This window comes from Juglans regia, chromosome 10 (assembly GCF_001411555.2).
Source record: "Juglans regia cultivar Chandler chromosome 10, Walnut 2.0, whole genome shotgun sequence".
Taxonomy (NCBI): domain Eukaryota; kingdom Viridiplantae; phylum Streptophyta; class Magnoliopsida; order Fagales; family Juglandaceae; genus Juglans; species Juglans regia.
In genome coordinates, this window is record NC_049910.1 from 21,797,091 (window position 1) to 21,815,903 (window position 18,813).

An 18,813-nucleotide genomic window follows, 5' to 3' on the forward strand; every position below is an offset into this window, starting at 1 on the left:
TATGGTGCCAGAATCCTCTTCAGCTGCCGAAAAACCCACTTTTGTTGACCCTGACATTGTGGGAATGCTGGGTAACTCAGAGGAAGTTGCAATGGAAGGGACTTTGGTAGTATGTGAGTCTACAAGTGGAGTGGAGATGATGGTCGAAGGGGGGGAGGACGAAGTGAGGGGCAGGTGCTCTGTTGAAGGGACAGAACCTACTCCATTGAACTCGTTTCATCCGAGGGTGTCAGATTGGTTAATTCAAAAAGCCATGGAGATCAAACATTTTGTTGGGATTACATGCGAGGGTTTTGATAGTTTTTAGGACAATGAATGGATAAACATTAACATTATAGTATGAAAAGAGAAAGAATTGCAGTAGAGATACAGTACGTTAGGGCATCGGAAACGCGCGAGAAATGGTCGGCTCCATAGGCCTTGACGAAGTACTCCTCAACCTGAGGATTCCATCGCAAAATCGGGTTGTAACAGTATCGCTCCGATATATCCTCCATCTGTACACAAAGACGTTCGGCTACCAGTTTAGAAAAGCACATTTGTGTGAGTGTCTATATATATATATATATATATATAGAGAGAGAGAGAGAGGGAGAGAGAGAGAGGACCTTGGGTATTTTAGGATTTGGGAGAGAGAGGAAGCGCCTGTAGGAGGTTTGAAGCAAATCCCTCGCTTTCTTCATTCAAAGAGGCGGAAGGAGAAGCGTGTGTTCCATCTCTGCGAGGAGAAACGGTTGTGTTGGGCTTTCACGTGGTAAAAACTACAAGTTATCTCAATAGGTTTATAGCACCAGGCTTCCGTGTAGTGAGCCATTCTGTTTGGATCATCTAGGCCCATCTACCGTCTAGGCCATGTTTAGATATCAAAAATATATAAATATTCAAGAATTTTGAGAATTTGTGTTAAGATTACGGGTGTAACCGGTCCGGTCCGGTCCGATTTTTTATAAAATCTAAAACCAAACTGGTATGTATTGGTTTTGTATTTTTCAAAACCGATTACGCACCGGTTACCCTCCTAAACCGGTACTTCCGGTTTTATCGGTTTCCAGTCCGGCCCGGTCCGGTTTTCCTATTTTTTAAAAATGTAAATTTCATAATTTTTTATTAAAAATTTGTTTATAAAAAAAAAATTGGTTTAAAAAAAATTGTTTTATATTTTTATTAATATATTAGACTATATAATAGTATTAATATTAGACTATTGGTATAGTTATAAGTTATATATTAGTATTAGTTATAAACTTTTAGTGATTTAGTATTAACATTTTATGTAATAATTTATAAATTATAATAAGAAATTATTTCATATATGAATATATATATTATATATAAAATTTCACATAAAAATTACAACAAATATCGCAAAAAATGTTTAGTTAAAAAGTGAATGGACCAAATCAATAACTTATTTTTTCATGCATGTTTGGCTTTCACCTTTTCTCAAAAATTTTGAAACAAAAAATATTCAAGATCAAACCAACGTCTTCAAATTTTTAAAAAAATATATAAAATATATTTCAAATATTCAACTTCTTATCCAATTATTATCCAAACCCAAAAATTAAAACATCTTTTATAAAAATTCAAAATAAGAACTAATCTTAAAAAATTATATTCAAATAATCTTTTAATCTTACCATCTGCTTTTCATATACCACAATACATAACATACTTCACAACAAATTATTTAATATTTTCTCCCACATTTCACAAAACTCAATAAACAACGCATTTCAAAATCTTTTAAAAAATTATCAAGATTTTCTCAAAAATTGTAAAACTAAGGTGTGGTTTGGATAGTAAGATGAGATGGGATATTTTTAGATGAAAGTTGAAAGTTGAATAAAATATTATGAGAATATAATTATTTTTTAATATTATTATTATTTTAGAATTTGAAAATATTAAATTGTTTATTATATTTTATATCAAAATTTAAAAAATTATAATAACGAAATGAAATAAGATGAAATATTTTTACTATCCAAATGAAATCTAAATATGCCCTAACTTGCTGTATCTCATTTTGCTTCTACGTTTTTTCCTTGTTCCACGAGTGTAACACTTTTGGCAATCTAGGATGCCCCATCGTCACTAGGTAAAAAAGTAAATTAAATATATATATATATATATATATTAAATTATCCTTGCTCTTAAATCCATTTACGAAAGATTCCCTTATTTTAAAACAATATTTAATTGGCCTCACTTTTTAGATTTGTCAACTTGATCAGTTGATTCTTCCGTCCATTCATCTTCAATGAATCTTTGCACCAAACGATGTCTTAAAATGTTTTTATGTGAACAATGTTCACTACATTAGTATCTCTTCAAAGAAAACAAAAATTAAAAAACACAAGAAGAGGAAAAATAGGGATCCTCTTGATCCAGCCTTCGTCTTCCCATGTGATAGAAATTAGATTTTGGCTTGTTGAAGTACATTTAAGTATTTTCTAGAGACCACAAAGTAAAAGAAAATTTGGAATATATATACACACGTATATATACACACATACATATATATACCTAGAACTTGGGATTTGGTGCCCGTTCGTAGGTAAAGGATCTGGTGATGATCTATGGTGACAATGGTGTCAATCAATCAGCAACACCCAAGTTTCAAATTTGGTTAGGCATGCAATGTTCACTATGAAGTACATGTGTAAGGAAATGGAAATATGGTTTGCAGTGGAAAAGTAAAGGTTTAATCTGAAGGCTAAATGTTATAGTATTAGAAGTCTACAAATCATAGATACATTCTCACAATATCCACAAGTCACTTTATTTCTTAAATAATTATACACATATCCAGTTGTATGATTTGTACCCCCAAAATAAGGTCGACCAAACACATATTGTCGTCTGACTGATAATTACAACTACATCTCCCATAAGTGGACCGGTTCTACAATGAAAGAAAGCCTACACGCCTATTGCTTGGGATGAGTTGGCTCTTCCTCCTCGAGTATCACTCTTGAATCTACATTTGCATTAAAGTCTATAGTTCAGACACGAAACCATAGGTAGGTTTAGGCAGTTATGATAAGAATAGTAATGAGAAACAATGTTTGTGGATATGTAATGAACAGTTTTATGTAATGAAATGGGTGAACGCATGTATTAGTGTGTGGCAATGAATCATACTCTCAGGCAAAAACACATGTATTCGTAAACATTGCGAGGAATCACCATCTCAATAAAACACATCTATAAATATGGCGAGGAATTGCCCTCTGAGAAATTACCCTATGTGCAAAATTCAATACATATATATATATATATATATATATGTGTGTGTGTGTGTGTGTGTTGCAAAGGCGAGAAATCACCCTCTTTTCAAGTACGTAAAACTCGTCATGTCAATCACATAATCGTTCATAATTTTCACATAGATATTAATTACTTAGACATCTATTGCCTGATGGGCCAATAGGGGGAGAGCCACTCCACCATTCAGAATCGGGAAATCACTCCCACCCGACCAAAGTGATGCAAGTCGACTCACATGTCCCCAACACAGATCGACTCTCACAAGGAGATATACATGTTGCACTAGGAAATATATACCCAACCAACCAACTTGAAAACACCACATGTGATACGCCGAGGGATTCTTCGTCCCATCTATCAGGTGAAGCCAACACGATACTACCCCACCCCAATCATCACAAGAACTCTCTCTACCTATATGAAGCTCGTGGTGAGACACCATAGGAATGGTCTGGGGGATTATCCTCATGTCCATGATTATTGACACACGATACGATTACTCACACATAGATGATTAATAATTTGAGAATGAGAAGAACAAGAAGAAGAAACAGCTTTGGAGTATGTTGGTAATTTTAGAAAAGCTAATGGTGAGAATAAATTGTAATGGGGGTCTAATATTTTGTAGTAATGACCCCAATACTGTATATGGTCTTGGAGTTGGAGGTCAGACATGTGTTGAATTTCAGATTCGATGGAAAAGACTGGGTGCCAGTGAGATTTAATAATAATAAAATATGTAGAAGATTGATATAGTAATGGATGATTAATAATTTGAGAATAAGAAGAGGAAACATATTTGGAGTATGCTGGTAATTTTAGAGAAGCTAATGGTGAGAATGAATTATAAGATGATCTAATATTTTGTGGTAATGACCCTAGTACGGTATATGGTTTTAGAGTTGTAGAAGGACAGGGTGGAAGATATGAGGAGATGGTGGTCGTGTGTAAGAAGATTTAGACTTTATTTTAGACTTTGAGGATGACATGATTTTCCCCGTAAGAATTCTCGAGATAGAGAATCAGGAAGAGAATTAGATTCTCCTTTAATATGTTCAATATCAAAATAAAAAAATACATAATATAACTTGCCATCTAGCAAATATTTGTTTAGTAGTCAAAATTTTCACATCTTTAATCAAAACTTTTTTGGTTAACTTAAAATCTATTCTAAGTAAAAATTTTTGGTTCAGCAAATCATCTTAAAATTTAGAAATACATAATACAATAGCTAAGATTTCTTTTTTAATAGTACTATAATTCTTTTGGGCAGGATTCCAACATCCTGAATGGAATCGAACAATCTGTTTCGAATCAGTTGATAATTTTTGTTTCATAATTCCTCCATAACCAAGATCAGAGACATCTGTTTCAACAATTTTTAAAGTATGAGTATATGAGAGTTCTAAGCAAGATAATTTTTTAACGTGAGCCTTAATTTGTTTTATAATATTTGTATATTTTTCTATCCACAGGGGTAGATTCTTTTTTAATATTTTAAATAATGGTTTACATAATGGCCAGAGAGATTGATAAAAATCTGCAACATAATTGAGATTTCCTAAAAATCTTTGTAGTTGTTGCTTATCTTTTATTTCATCTAAAAATTTATCAACAAATTCTATTACTTTACTAATTGGTGTAATAGTTCCTTGATATATTTCATATCCAAGAAATATAAATTTGTCTTGAAATAATTTTATTTTTTGTGATGAAACGACTAATCCATTTTATTTAATAATTTGGACAAAAATATTTAGATCTTTCCAATGTTATTCAATAGAGGAGGAAAATATTAATACATCATCTATATAAACTATCGAAAAATAAGTGAAATGAGTAAATATTTCATTCATAATATTTTGAAATTCACTAGGAGCATTTTTTAATCCAAATGACATAACATTACATTCATAATGTCCAAAGGGGACTTCAAATGTTGTTTTATAGTGGTCTTTTTCAGCAATTTGGATTTGTCAAAACTCAATTTTCATGTCAAATTTTAAAAATGCCGAAGCATTATAAAGTCAGGATAATAAATCTTTTTTATTATGAATTGAGTATCTATTCCATTGTAATACCTTATTTAAAGGTTTATAATTGATGACTAGATGAGGAACTCCTCTTTCTAATTCTGTCTGTTTTTTAACATTAAAGGTAGCACAACTCCATGGTGACTTACTTTTCCTAATTAATCATTTTGTTAGTAAATCATTAATTTTTTTTTTTAAAAAATTCTAATAATTCATTATTCATTTGAATCGATCTAACCTTAGTTGGAATATTTTTTTCAGAAAATTATTTTTCATAGGGTAATTCGACTATATGTTGTTTTCTATTCCAGACTGGGTAAGTTAGAGCATACTTCATTTTCAATTATAGTTTTAAAATTATCAATTTTTTAGATTAATAACGAGTCTTTTAATTGTTTTTGAATTCTTTTATATTTGAATTCTTGTTTTAAGAAACTTATCTGTTTTTCCTTTGTTTTAATTTTATTTTTTGTTAAAATATTAATTTCTCTGGTTAATTAAACTTCCTTTAAAGAATTAATTTCTTTTGATACAGGAGGAAATAAGAATTTAAATTGAATTTTTTGTCTAAGTATTTTAGTAGAGATTCTTTCTTCTATTACAGAGAAATGGTAAAGTAAGGTAAGGAAATGATTTCCTAATATTACTTTTGTATTAATATTTTTTACTAAAATAAATATTGTTTTAAAATAAATTCCATTATTACAAATATGTGCATTAATAATTTATAATTCATTTTTAATTTTGTTCTATTTGAGATAATGTCTGTTTTATTTTTTCAAAATATTTAGAAGGTATTAATCCCTCTTATATACAATTTAAATCTGCTCTTATGTCTAATAGGACAATTGTGGTACAAGAAAATTCTTGATCAATTGAGACTGTTACTTCTATATACCATTTCTAAAAATTTATCTTATCAAGAATATTAATAAAACTATCTAGAAATTATCTATTTCGTCTTTTAAAACTATTGTTGAACAATCTCCTTATTCTTTGTTATGTTTTTTATTATGGAGATTATTTACATTTTTATCTATTTTTAATAATATAATTTCTTGTAATAATTGTTCATTTGAAACTTCTAGTTTAAGATTGAATGTTTTCAAAATTTCTAATATCTTGTTTTATCTCATTTCTTGTTGTAGATCTTGTATTGTAATTTTTTTATTTTTCTGTTTTAAACATTTTCCACTATTTTTGAAAAATTGTAAGGTACTGAAGATGTTAATGAAGTGTTTTAACTATTAAAAGTATCTTTTAATTTTTCTAAATAATTTTTTCTTTATTGAGGATTACTAATTTTGTCTATTAATTCTAATATAATATCATTTTCTTTTGAAAGTACATTAATTGTTTTATTACAAATACAATTATTCTTATATAAACAATTGTAGACTTGTACCTCATCTTCTTCATATTCACAATCAGAAATTGCTATGAAAAACTTGATTTTTTTAATTGATAAATTTCTTCTTCTGAAGAAGAACTTTCATCATTCTCTTCACTTGAATGTATTATAAAAATGTTTAATAATTTTTCTTTTAATGTTTCATATATATCTAGTTCATTAATTTGTTGTTTGACTTTAAAATTTGATTTATAATGTCCAACTTTTTCACTTTTATAACAAACAATTTGTTTTTTCTTTTTATTAGTCTTTTTAGAATTCTTTATTGGTTTATTATATATTTGTTTATTTTTTATTTTTTTATAGGTTTTATTTTTTTTTTCATTTTTTGTTATAATAATTCTTATAAATTCTTTCTCCCTTTTTATGTCTTCTTGAATGAGCTAATAATGGAGAATAACTATTCACAAAAGATACCTAATTATTTTTTAGCAAATTTATTTTCCTTGTCCATTTTTTTTTAATCTTAAATCGTTACACATAGTTAAACCAGTTTTATTAATAGTGGTTATTATATCACCAAATGTGAGATTATAAAAATCAATAGTACTATCTGTCTCGACTAATGATTCTCGTACCTTTTGGGCGAAATAATATAGAAGTTCGGCTATGAATTTTTACTTCCAGTATGGTTGCTGGCAGTCATTTCTGATCATAACTTTGGTTAGAAATACATATTTATACCAACGAAAATCAGATAATTGAGGACATTTTAGATTAATTAGTAAATCACCAGTTCTTTCTTTGAATTGAACATGATCACCAACAAAGTATTTAATTAATACATATATTAAAGTATTTACAGCATCTTCTAATGGTAAACCATTTTCTGTTTTAATAACTTGCATGTTTTCATCATGTTTATATGCAGTTAATATTTGTCTCTTTTGTTTATTTGAAATGTAATGATCCCACCAGCCTTTTAATTGGCCAGTAAAAATTGTAACAATAATATGTGCTACTTGGTGATCAGTTTTTCTATTACTTTTATAAACGTTAGCCAGCATAATCATTTCTTGAAAATAATTTAATATTTCATATTCAAATAATCCATCTATATTCCATTCATGTAATACATCTGGTGCAAAAATAGATCTTGTTATATGATTTATTTCTTCGAATTGCATATCCGGTAGAGTAGGCCTAGGATACCAATTACGAGTAATAGAAACATGATGTTTAGAATCCCTAACTGAAAAACTATTAACATGATCTCTTCTAATCTTATTTATTTATAAATCTAAATTTTTAAATTGATTTTCAAAATTACTAATTTCAGAATAAGATAATACATGTGAGTTTGTCTTAATACATTAATATGAAATTGTTTTGAAGTATATACAGTATTACTAATGGTTAATTTTTTTAATTTGTTAGAGATTTGTTCCAATAAGTCATTTTCATTTTTAGAAAAAATAGTTTTTAGATGAGATAATATTTCATGGGGAACAAATAAAAGGGTTTCTTTTGCTTCTTTAATAGTAGAATTAATAGGAGAAATTTGAGTTTCAATTCTTTCTAATTGTTTACTCATGATTTTTAGATATAAATTGATGTAATTTTTTTATTGGATTATATTATCAATGTTTTTATCAGTGTTTTTACCTTATATTGTATTATTGTGTTTTTTTATTAGTGATGTCAATATTTTAGTATCTCTCTGATTAAACTTGATAGTTTCAAAAGCGAATGTTTTTCATTAACGATTTGATTATTCTCTTCTTTAATCCATTGGTTTGTAGTCCTATTTATGGTAGACAATTAATTTGATTTATGAATTTCAAACCATGTAGTAAAATGTATATTAATCTGTATTTTCTCTAGATACTTATAATATTTTTCTTGAATATAATCTCTTTCTATTTTTGTAAAAGTTGAGAAAAATACTAATCTTTTGTGACTATTTTCTGCCTTCATATAATATTGTTTAAGATATTTTTTGTTAATTTTAAATTCTTCTTCATTCAGGATATATATTTAGACATCAATAATATTTTCAGGAGTAATTCTCTGAATCTGTGTCTAGACTCTGAGATCTGGTGTCAAAATTTTAAGATTTATTCCGAGATATTGACGTAAGAACAGATCTGGGTGTATGATAACTTGATGGTGCTGAAGAAGAATAATGTGATAGAAATCTTCTAAAAGGTTGAAAAGTTATTTGGACTGTTCTGTCCATTTTTTTATCTATATATTCAAGATCATCTTTAGAATTATTTTCTACTTTAGGTAATAGAGTAATGTTCTCTAATTGCTATTCATTAGGGTGAGTAATTTGATTCCAATTAATTTGTTTAGGAATTTGTACAATAGAGTTTTGTTTACTAGATTGTAACAATAATGTATATCCTTTTGACTGGTAATAAGAGTTTGTGGTTCTAATATTATTTTCATCAGTTTATGATGGATCATATATACTACTGTTAAAGGATGTGATCCTTTCATCATTTGATAACCGGTTTTTTTAATATTTAATATTAAAGCATGTAAAATATTAGTATCGAATAAAAAAAGATAATAATTGGGATAAAAATTAAAATAAACTGGACTATGGAACAAGCTTGATTCTACCATTCCAAGTAATGAATCATGAAAATTATAGTGTCTTCTATATCTTAAATAGAGTAATACTGAGGTATTTAATCAATTTCTAATGAGTGATTTTATAGGTACTTGTACTAGTCATATGTATGAAATAATATTTCTATTCTTTGTAATGTTTAATAGGTTCATTTGTTAATAATTGTAACGATTCATAATCATTATTTAAACTAATGGTTTTTTCTACTGTTTTAATAGTATAATTTGTAACAAATGATAATTTAGAAGAAAAAGTAGAGTATTTGTATATTTGATTTTTTATAACATTAGGAATTGTCCAATCTTATAAATTTATTGATATATCTATTATACTATAATCTTCTTGGTTAATGTTATCAGGTTCTATGTGGATACTAGCAGTTGATTTATTAGGTTTGAATAAAGAATTCATTGAGACAGATTTTTAAATAAAGATTTCCTATATCCAAAGAGAAATAAGTAAATTAAAAACTTGAAGGAACACCATCGGGACTACTCTTATAGCCTTCCAGCATAAGGGTGATACTCGCCCCCTACGGGGCTGGGCCACCACTCCCCTGCCCATATACGGGGGTGAGAAATTTTTCCCCGTACCTCGCCTGCTGGTCGGGGTGCGGGGGTGGACATCTATCCGTCTGCACCCCCGCATCCCCTATTGGGCCTTCGGCTCAGTACAGTTTTCTGGGCCCTAAATGGCCCATAATCGGTTTTTGGGCCACTTTGGGCCCATAATCAGTTTTTGGACCACTTTAAACCCATAATTTAACTTAAAAAATATATAGATTTAAAAGCTGAAAAGAAATAATATATATATATATATATATATAGATTGAACTATTAAGTAGATATTAACTTTCAACTATTCACTAATTAAGTAATAATTATCACTAAGGCACTAAGTTAAAATAAGTAGTTTACAATTATAAAAATTAAGAGAACTAATAAAACTATTACAAACTCCTCTAAAAAAAATAAATATTACAAATTGTATAATTAACTATTGTAGCAACATTACAATTAATTGTAAATTAACAAAATCATAATTTTTTAATTTGATCAATTTGATTTTGGGGTGGAGCCATAACAATGAGTTCACTGAGTGGTGAGTTGTGTCGACTGTTGTGAGACTGAAAATCAAGATCATAAAAGTTAATAAGTTATAAAACCTGAAATATTAATAAGTTGAAAATAAAACAAATTAGAATTAAAAAGTTATAAAGATGAAATAAAATTTTAAATGCAAAAAATAATTAAGGGAGAAATTGTGCAAACCATGGCAATGGTGGGTCCAATAGAAAGTCATACTGTATCGAAGGTAGCCGTAGACACCGTCTCATGTATCACTATAAAGATTAAATTTGAAATCAAATTAATAAATACCAATTGATGGGAACCAAGGTGGGCCTAGTCTTAAAGATATGTTGCAAGTTCCAGATGGGCCAAAAATCAAGTCAAGAATGGAGAATCTAAACCCGATGAGAACTCGTTTCAAGAACCTAGATTATATTAAAATCTAGACCCGTTGAAGAACCCGTCTCAAGAACCCAGATTACAAAGGAGGAACGCCACAAAAGTTGTGATTTATCTTTGATAAGTTTAAGAGTTCAATCAAGAACAAGAGGAGAAAACTCAACTCACAAATAAAATTCAATATTGTCTGATCTCTCAAATGAGGCTACAAAGAGTTTTTAAACCCAAACCTAATCAAAACCCTAGCCAAAATAAAGCCCATTTTACCCAAAATTACCCTTGATGAACAGTACCGGCTACAGTACGCGCGGCTACAGTAACCCCTACAATAAATTGATGAAACCCTAGCTCCTAAAATGTAACTTTCCAAATAAGCCATTGGCCAAAATATAAGGCCTTCCCAAAAAACATAGTTCATAAGAAATAAGACATGTGAGCCAAGCATCTTCAAGCCCACTTATTCTAAACTAATAAAATAAATCATTTAACCAAATTAGAAGCCTCTAATAACAATAGGCCATATCTCTAAGTCATGTCTTCCACAGCTTGAATAAAGTGGATCAAAGCTGGTTCTTCTTCTTTCAGACCCATCTTCAGTGTTGGGCTCTTGCTGGCTTCATCCCAAGTGGATTGCACCAATCCTTACATTGCTTCCTTGATCTTCTTGGCCCTTGATCTTGTAATTGGCCCATCTGGAACTTGCAAATGATTTTTAAGAGTAGGCCCACCATGGTTCCTATCATTCCCCCTCTCCTCAAAATGATTCGACTTCGAATCTTCACCTACATCAAAAGGAGAAAGATCAGAAACATTGAAAGTTGCAGAAGCTTTATACTCACCTGGAAGATCCACTTTATATTCTCCTTTTGAAATTGTTTATAAACTTAATCTATTTACTCCTTTAGATTTCATGTCTTTATCTGTTGACAACATGAGTAGCTTGGATGGATGTTCTCAAATTCTTGAAGGAATTAATGACAATGCATATGAAATCAATGATAATGTTACTAACATTTTTTCCTTTGATCCAGGTGGAGATTCGAGGTCGAATCCTTTTGAGGAGATGGGGAATGATGGGAACCAAGGTGGGCCTAGTCTTAAAGATATGTTGCAAGTTCCAGATGGGCCAAATACAAGTTCAAGGGCTTAAACGATGAAGATTATGTTTTGATTCATTTCATAAGCTATGGAAATGGCAACAACATGACTTATAGGCTTTGGACACTTGAAGGCTTTCAACTTATTTAATTAATTTCAAGGATCTATTTTATTTGCTTAGAATAATTGGGTTTATGCCTATGAAAGGGCATGTTGGGAAAGTTATTATTTTATTGAACTAGGGTTAGGGTTACTGTAGCCGAGTTAATGTAGTGTCATTCTGTAGCCGCGGCACTGTTCACTCAGGAGTATTTTTGGAAGATGGGGTTTTATTTTATCTAGGGTTTTAATTAGGTTTTGGTTTAAATACTCTTTGTAGCCTCATTTTTAGAAGTTTATGAAGTTTATGAAATTTGATGAATTTATTCATTGTGAGTTGAGTTTTACTCCTCTTGTTCTTAATTGAACTTTTGAACTTATCAAAGGTAAATCACAACCTTTGTGGCATTCTTCCTTTGTAATCTGGGTTCTTGAGATGAGTTCTTCAACGGGTCTAGATTTTCATATAATCTAGGTTCTTGAAACAAGTTCTTATTGGGTCTAGGTTCTCCATCCGTTGACTTGATTTTGGCTTTCTTGGGGAGTTTTCAAATTGACTGTGGGTTCAAGGGATTCATTTTCCACGGGTTCATATCACCAATTAAATGAAAATAAATAAATAAAAATAAAAAATTAGAAAATGAAATTAAAATAAATACCAGATCCAGGCCAATCATCACCCTCCTCCTCGCGTCGGCCTCCTCATACTCAAGAACATCCGGAACATGAATTGGAGTTCCATTAATCCAATTCTGCATGCAAATCAAAGCCTCCACAGTGGCAGAAGCTAATGAACTCCGAAATGAATCTAATACATGCCTTCCAGCGCTAACGGCCGACTTTGAGGCTATGGTACTAACAAGGATGGCCAAAAGTGTGCGGGCTATCTCTCCAAAGATGGGATACTTCACGACATTCACTTTCCACCAACTTAATATATCGAAATCTCATGAAAATGGTAGAATCTCTGCTGCTAAGTATCTGTCTATCTCTGATTGAGCCTCTACAGAACTCCGAAGGAAAGTGGTCTGCTCATACCTCTCACCCCACTCCAATGTACGTCTTTTTCCAACCTTGACTTCAGGAAACTGTGAGCCTGAGGCTGAGGGGGTAGGTGTAGGTGCCGCAATATTACCACCCCGCAGGGTGGAAAACTCATCAAATAATCTACCAAGGATTTTCCGAACCCTTGCTGCAATAAGCTCAGCCCATACTTGCCCGTACGCAAGGCCCAATCTAAATATCATGTTATCCAACTTATACCTCAGGTCAAAGACGACAGCTACATATAACAATATATCAGCCCTAGTTAAATCTCTCCAATACTTATCGTACTTTGTCCTCATAATCAATGTCATCTCTCGTAGCCTAATGTGACCACCCGCGACCATGTCATCTAATTCTTCTTTTACCCTACATATTTGTTGTCATACAACATTAGATATAGGGTACAAAGTTCCAGATAGCCTGGTGGTGATATAGTAAAAAAGCCTAAAAAACTCTACAAAAATATCTACAATTTCTCAATCATCATCTACGGGTTTCCCCAATCTCCCGTGATCATCAAAATATTTAACATATTGGATGTCTTCGTCACCCAATAATGCAAATGTTAGCTTATATTCTTGGGCCGCCTCCAACATAAAAAATGTTGACTTCCATCGTGTAGGCATATCAGTACAAAGACTATTCTTAGATGTTAGGCCCGCATATCTCGCAGCAACCTTGAATTTCTTCAACCTCAAAGGAGAAGATCCCATCCATCTCACAACAATCCTAACCCGAGCAATTGAGTCATGAAGATCCCTCAAACCATCAATGACAATCAGATTCAGAATATGTGCCGCACATCTCACATGCAGACACTCACCACTAATGAGTGTCCTATTTGCCTCTGTAAGATAGGTCTTCATATGTCCCAATGCAACATCATTAGACGATGTATTATCGACTGTGACTGTAACAACTTGGGTCAACCTCCACTCCTTTATTGAGGCCTCCAATGCCTTTTCAATTGTCTCACTCTTATGATCGGTGATTTTACAAAATTTTATAATTTTCTTTTGCAATGTCCAATGAAAATCAATAAAATGCACAGTCAAAGACATATAATTAGGATCGATGTCCAAGTGTTAGTTGTGGCACAAACAAATTAATCCACCAATTGACCCCTCAACTTCTCATTTTCAATGTAAAAATATTTTTTTACATCCTTTGCCATCGTGTGGCGAGAATGAATATTAAACCTTGGTTCCAAGTAGTGAGAATACACTTGGAACCCTTTCCCATCAACAAGTTGAAAATGTAGCTCTTCCATGATGACTATACGAGCTAGGTGTCTTCTACACTCATTGGGATCATACTTGGTATACCCCATCAAAGTTGCACCCCCACTAGTCTCATCCGCCATTTTTTGAAGTCCAATTTCTAGCCTAGATTGGTTTTTCTCTTATAATGATCTTAATATTGGAATTTTTTTGCATTGCTTTTCTAAGTGCACCTTTAATTGTGAGGTGCCATGTTTCCTATAGTGACATCCATAAATTTTTCCACAATGGTTACACTTGGCTTGGGGGTTACTTGGGTCACCACCCTCTAGTTTGGTGAAATGACTCTAAACTATTGAAGCAGGTTTCTTGCTAGGCTTGGGGGTGGGGCAAGGTACTGTAGGGCTAGGGGTAGGGGTATGAGTAGGAGGGGTAGGTGTAGGTGTAGGTGTAGGTGTAGGTGTAGGGGTGCCTTTGGCCTGAAAATGAGAGCTCGTACTAGAATCTGTTGGCATATCCATGAACTCAAGCAAACAAGAAATTTGAAATTATAGAAAACATAGTAACATGCCAAACAATTAACATCCTGATGATCTTTAATTTCGGACACGATAAAAAAAATAAAAAATATCATGATTGAATGGATCAGAACTACTACGAAAACACGATAAAAAAAAATAAAAAATATTGAGTACTTTGGTTATATATGTAGTAAAGGATATTAACAAGATAGTTTCGTAGACTTGAAAGACTATAAGCATATCAACTATATAATGAACATAAAAAAAAGTAGAATAAAAAAAAGTATCACTTGACATTCATATATATATATATATCATCTTAATTAATTATATTGTATTTTGAAATACCCTAGTGCATTCTATTTTTTTTTTGTTTTTGTTCAATTTGGTAGGGAACATGAAATTCTATTTTTAAACCCCTAAATTAATTTTTTAAACCCCTAGTGCATAGCAATTTTTTTCTTTCAAATTCGAAATACCCTAAATTAATTTAGGTTAATCTTTGAAACCCCTAAATTAATTTAGGGCTCTAATCCGAAACCCTAAATAGAGTTCCAATCCAAATTAATTAGACGCAAATAATATCATGATTCAGTGATTCACATACATTACATAATGCAAAAAAAAAAAAAAAACGGACGAGACTCACGGGAGTCATTCAAAGACTATAAGCATATCAACTATATAATGAACATAAAAAAAGTAGAATAAAAAAAAGTATCACTTGACATTCATAGATATATATATATATATATATATATATCATCTTAATAATTATATTGTATTTCGAAATACCCTAGTGCATTCTATTTTTGTTTTGTTCATTTTGGTAGGGAATATGAAATTCTGTTTTTAAACCCCTAAATTAATTTTTTAAACCCCTAGTGCATATTGCTCGGCCAGGTTTATGTTCAACAAAAGGTTTGTTGAATCAATATCACCAACAAGGGTTTCTGCAGATGTAGCTTATGATTGATCTCATAAACCTTCTTGAATGATGCTCTAAGATGTAAAGCTAAATGCAATGCAAATTTAGTGTGAAATATTATCATATGCAACCAATCACATAGTTCCCTAACAAATTAAAGCCTGAGGTGTAATATGCGGGCTCTAAGCCCAGTTTCTGTTGAAGCCAGCTCGATCGCACGAAGCCCAGTCCATGGTGATCACTTGAAGGGAGACTCGAACGACGTCGTTTGGTGAGTGTTTTTCTTCCCCTTTTTGCTGCACTGTTTCTCTTCTCCGTGAGTTTTTGCTTTCTTTTGCTCTGCAGTTCCGCAAACCTCCCATTCCGTGGGTCTCTTCCCACGTTCCTTCGGTTATGTTTTCAATTTCTCACACAGAAATTTCCCTCACCACATTTTGAACTACTCCTCTTGCGCAAATTCCAGATAGTCCTTTGCGAGTGCTGCGAGTTCTTCCATGGGTCGTCGAACCTCGTCGTCGTTGGCTGGCCTCCGCAACGGTGAGCCATCTCTTTCTTTTTTCCCTCTCTCTCTGTTTTCCTTTTGCTTCACAGACGTTTTCATGAGTTTTCTTTGGGTTTTTGGCACGGTACAGCAACTTCGTGGGTCTCTAAATCTTGTGCCGTTGTCGAGTTTCCTCCATTCACTGATCCCACTTCTAAACTTTTACTTTTATTCCCTGATTTTCGCACACACACAGACCTTCTTGTACGGTATTTTCTTCGGCTTATTTTCGCACACTCTTTGTTTTAGTTCACTGCGCACACAATCATTTTAATTTTCCTCTCGTCTTCATTGAGTTTTTTTTTTCCCTCCTTGGAGCAGTGCCCCCTTATGTTTGTCAATTGTTGTTATAGAGTCCAACACTGGTAAACTTTGTTACTCTCTCCTTTTATTTTTTTTAAGTTTAATTATTTTGATTTTTATGCTAAGGTGTGGTGTTTTGGGATGATGTGTTGCGTATAGAAGTGTTTGAGGGCTGCTCGGGGTGGTTTATGGATTGTGTGTGCAATGGGTGTTTTGAGCTGGTTGTATTGGGTATTTTTTTATGAGTGGCGCAGGTACCCAAGTCTTGAATTGTTGAATGACTAAAATATATGATACTTGTGCTGAAGTTTTTATTTGAAGGTTGGAGTTGACGTATGGTTTGTGTTATGTTTTAAGCATTGGAGTTGCTGTTGTTGGTTTTGGAAATTTTTATGGTTGGTTTGGTGTTAATAAAAGTTGGCTGTTTTGGGGTTTAAATGCTAACGGTGTGAGAAGGAGATTGTTCGGGTTTAAATTTTATGATAGTTATTGAGTTAAAATGGGCTGTTTTGATTTATTACTCAATAAATAGTAGCTTACTAGATTGGTTATTAAATGTTGGGTATATGTTTTGTTTAGGTGGTGTTACTACTAGAGTTCTGACTCAAGATGTAGATAATACAAGGAAGTCAGGTAAGCAGGGTTCATATACTAGTTTTGCATAAAAGAAATGAAAAGAAGTTGACTTTGAAAATAAGCATGTTTGTTTTTGAAAAGAAATGATATGAAAACAACCTCAGATGTATATTCTGCATATGCATAAATTCAATATAAGAGAAAGTATTTTCTGTCATGACTGGTGTAGATATGAGCTGATTTTTAACATTCTATTTCTGAACTGTGAAAAAAAAGCGAATATGAAAATCTAAAAGTTTTGTTATGAATAAATGAAAATATTTTGATTCTGTTTATTTCGAACATGTGAAGTGGTCTAAAGGTATTCAATATTTTGTTTTGATATGATGTGTCAGCTGAAAACCTTGGCATGAAGTTCTGATTCTGTATATGATTGTGATATGATTCCGACGATATCTGTTCTGTTTTCTGTTAAGGCCCAGCCACGGGTATAATAGTGGTTTATAACCCTACCACAGGGTGAAACATGGTATACGGCCCAGCCACGGGTATAATGGTGGTTTATAACCTTACCACGGGGGTGAAACATGGAATACGGCCCAACCATGGGTATAATGGTGGTTTATAACCCTACCACGGGGGTGAAATATGGTATACGGCCCAACTACGGGTATAATGATGGTTTATAACCCTATCACGGGGGTGAAATATGGTATTCGGCCTAATGTGATGCTTTGAGATGATATGAATATAATGTTTCAGTTTGGATATGCCAATGAATTTTTTTTTTTTTTTAGGAATAAGTTTGTCTTTCTGGAAATTTCGCTCTAACGTTTTTGTACCAGTAAATATTTTGTTTGCATACCGAACGTTAGAAATGCTCATGTTTACATGCTAGTATATGTTCTCTGCTTGCTGAGTTGTTGATAACTCACCCCTTAATCTTCATAATATTTTCAGATGACATTGATGGTTCTGCTGGGGATCAGTATTAGAGTCTGTGGACAAGATTAGCTGTGAATAGTTTGGATATCTCGCAATATTAGTATAGCTATTGGATATTATTTGTTTATTGTTGATTTCAATGGATTTAGACAGTTTATGGGACTTATGTCAATTTTTAGTTTATTTTAGTTTATTGTTTGAGATATGAAGAAAAATTGATATTTTATTTGGGTTGTGATATTGAGGATTTGATATGTGAATATGAATGATTTATTAATTTAAGTGTTTACCTTGTTTTGAAGATTTGGAAGAATATATTCTTAGTTTTGGAATTATATTGGTATTGTTGGAGTTGATATTCAGGTTATGTGAGTTAAGTCTACGGACCCTTGGGGTCGAGGCATTACATGAGGAAACCTCACTTTCACATTCATCAGCAAATCCAGGGTCTCAAGGAAATAAATCACTGCATAGCAATTTTTTTCTTTCAAACCCCTAAATTAATTTAGGGTCTCTAATATTTGAAACCCCTAAATTAATTTAGGGCAGATTAAAGCCCTAAATTAATTTAGGGTTCTAATCCGAATTAATTAGACACAAATAATATTATGATTCAATGATTCACACATATTACATAATGCAAAAAAAAAAAAAAAAAAGGACCGGACTCACGGGAGTCATTCCAAGTTCAAACCACATGCACAATCTAAGCTCCACAGCACACAATTCACAAAATCTCATTCTCCATCTCCGATAAACCTCATCCTT

General features: G+C 31.9%; 1 protein-coding gene across 1 annotated transcript in view; it reads right to left on the reverse strand.

Moving 5' to 3' along the window:
• The window catches only part of LOC109005606 (tRNA (cytosine(72)-C(5))-methyltransferase NSUN6-like), a 37,520-nt gene extending 36,783 nt beyond the window's left edge, over window positions 1–737 (reverse strand). Inside the window, exons 1-2 of the mRNA XM_018984614.2 lie at window positions 609–737; window positions 376–497 (exon numbers count right to left, since the gene is read on the reverse strand). Coding sequence (XP_018840159.1) covers window positions 376–497; window positions 609–683 — 197 coding nt within the window. The 5' untranslated portion in view covers window positions 684–737. The remainder of the gene's footprint in view (window positions 1–375; window positions 498–608) is intronic.
• Window positions 738–18,813: the final 18,076 nt, after the last annotated feature.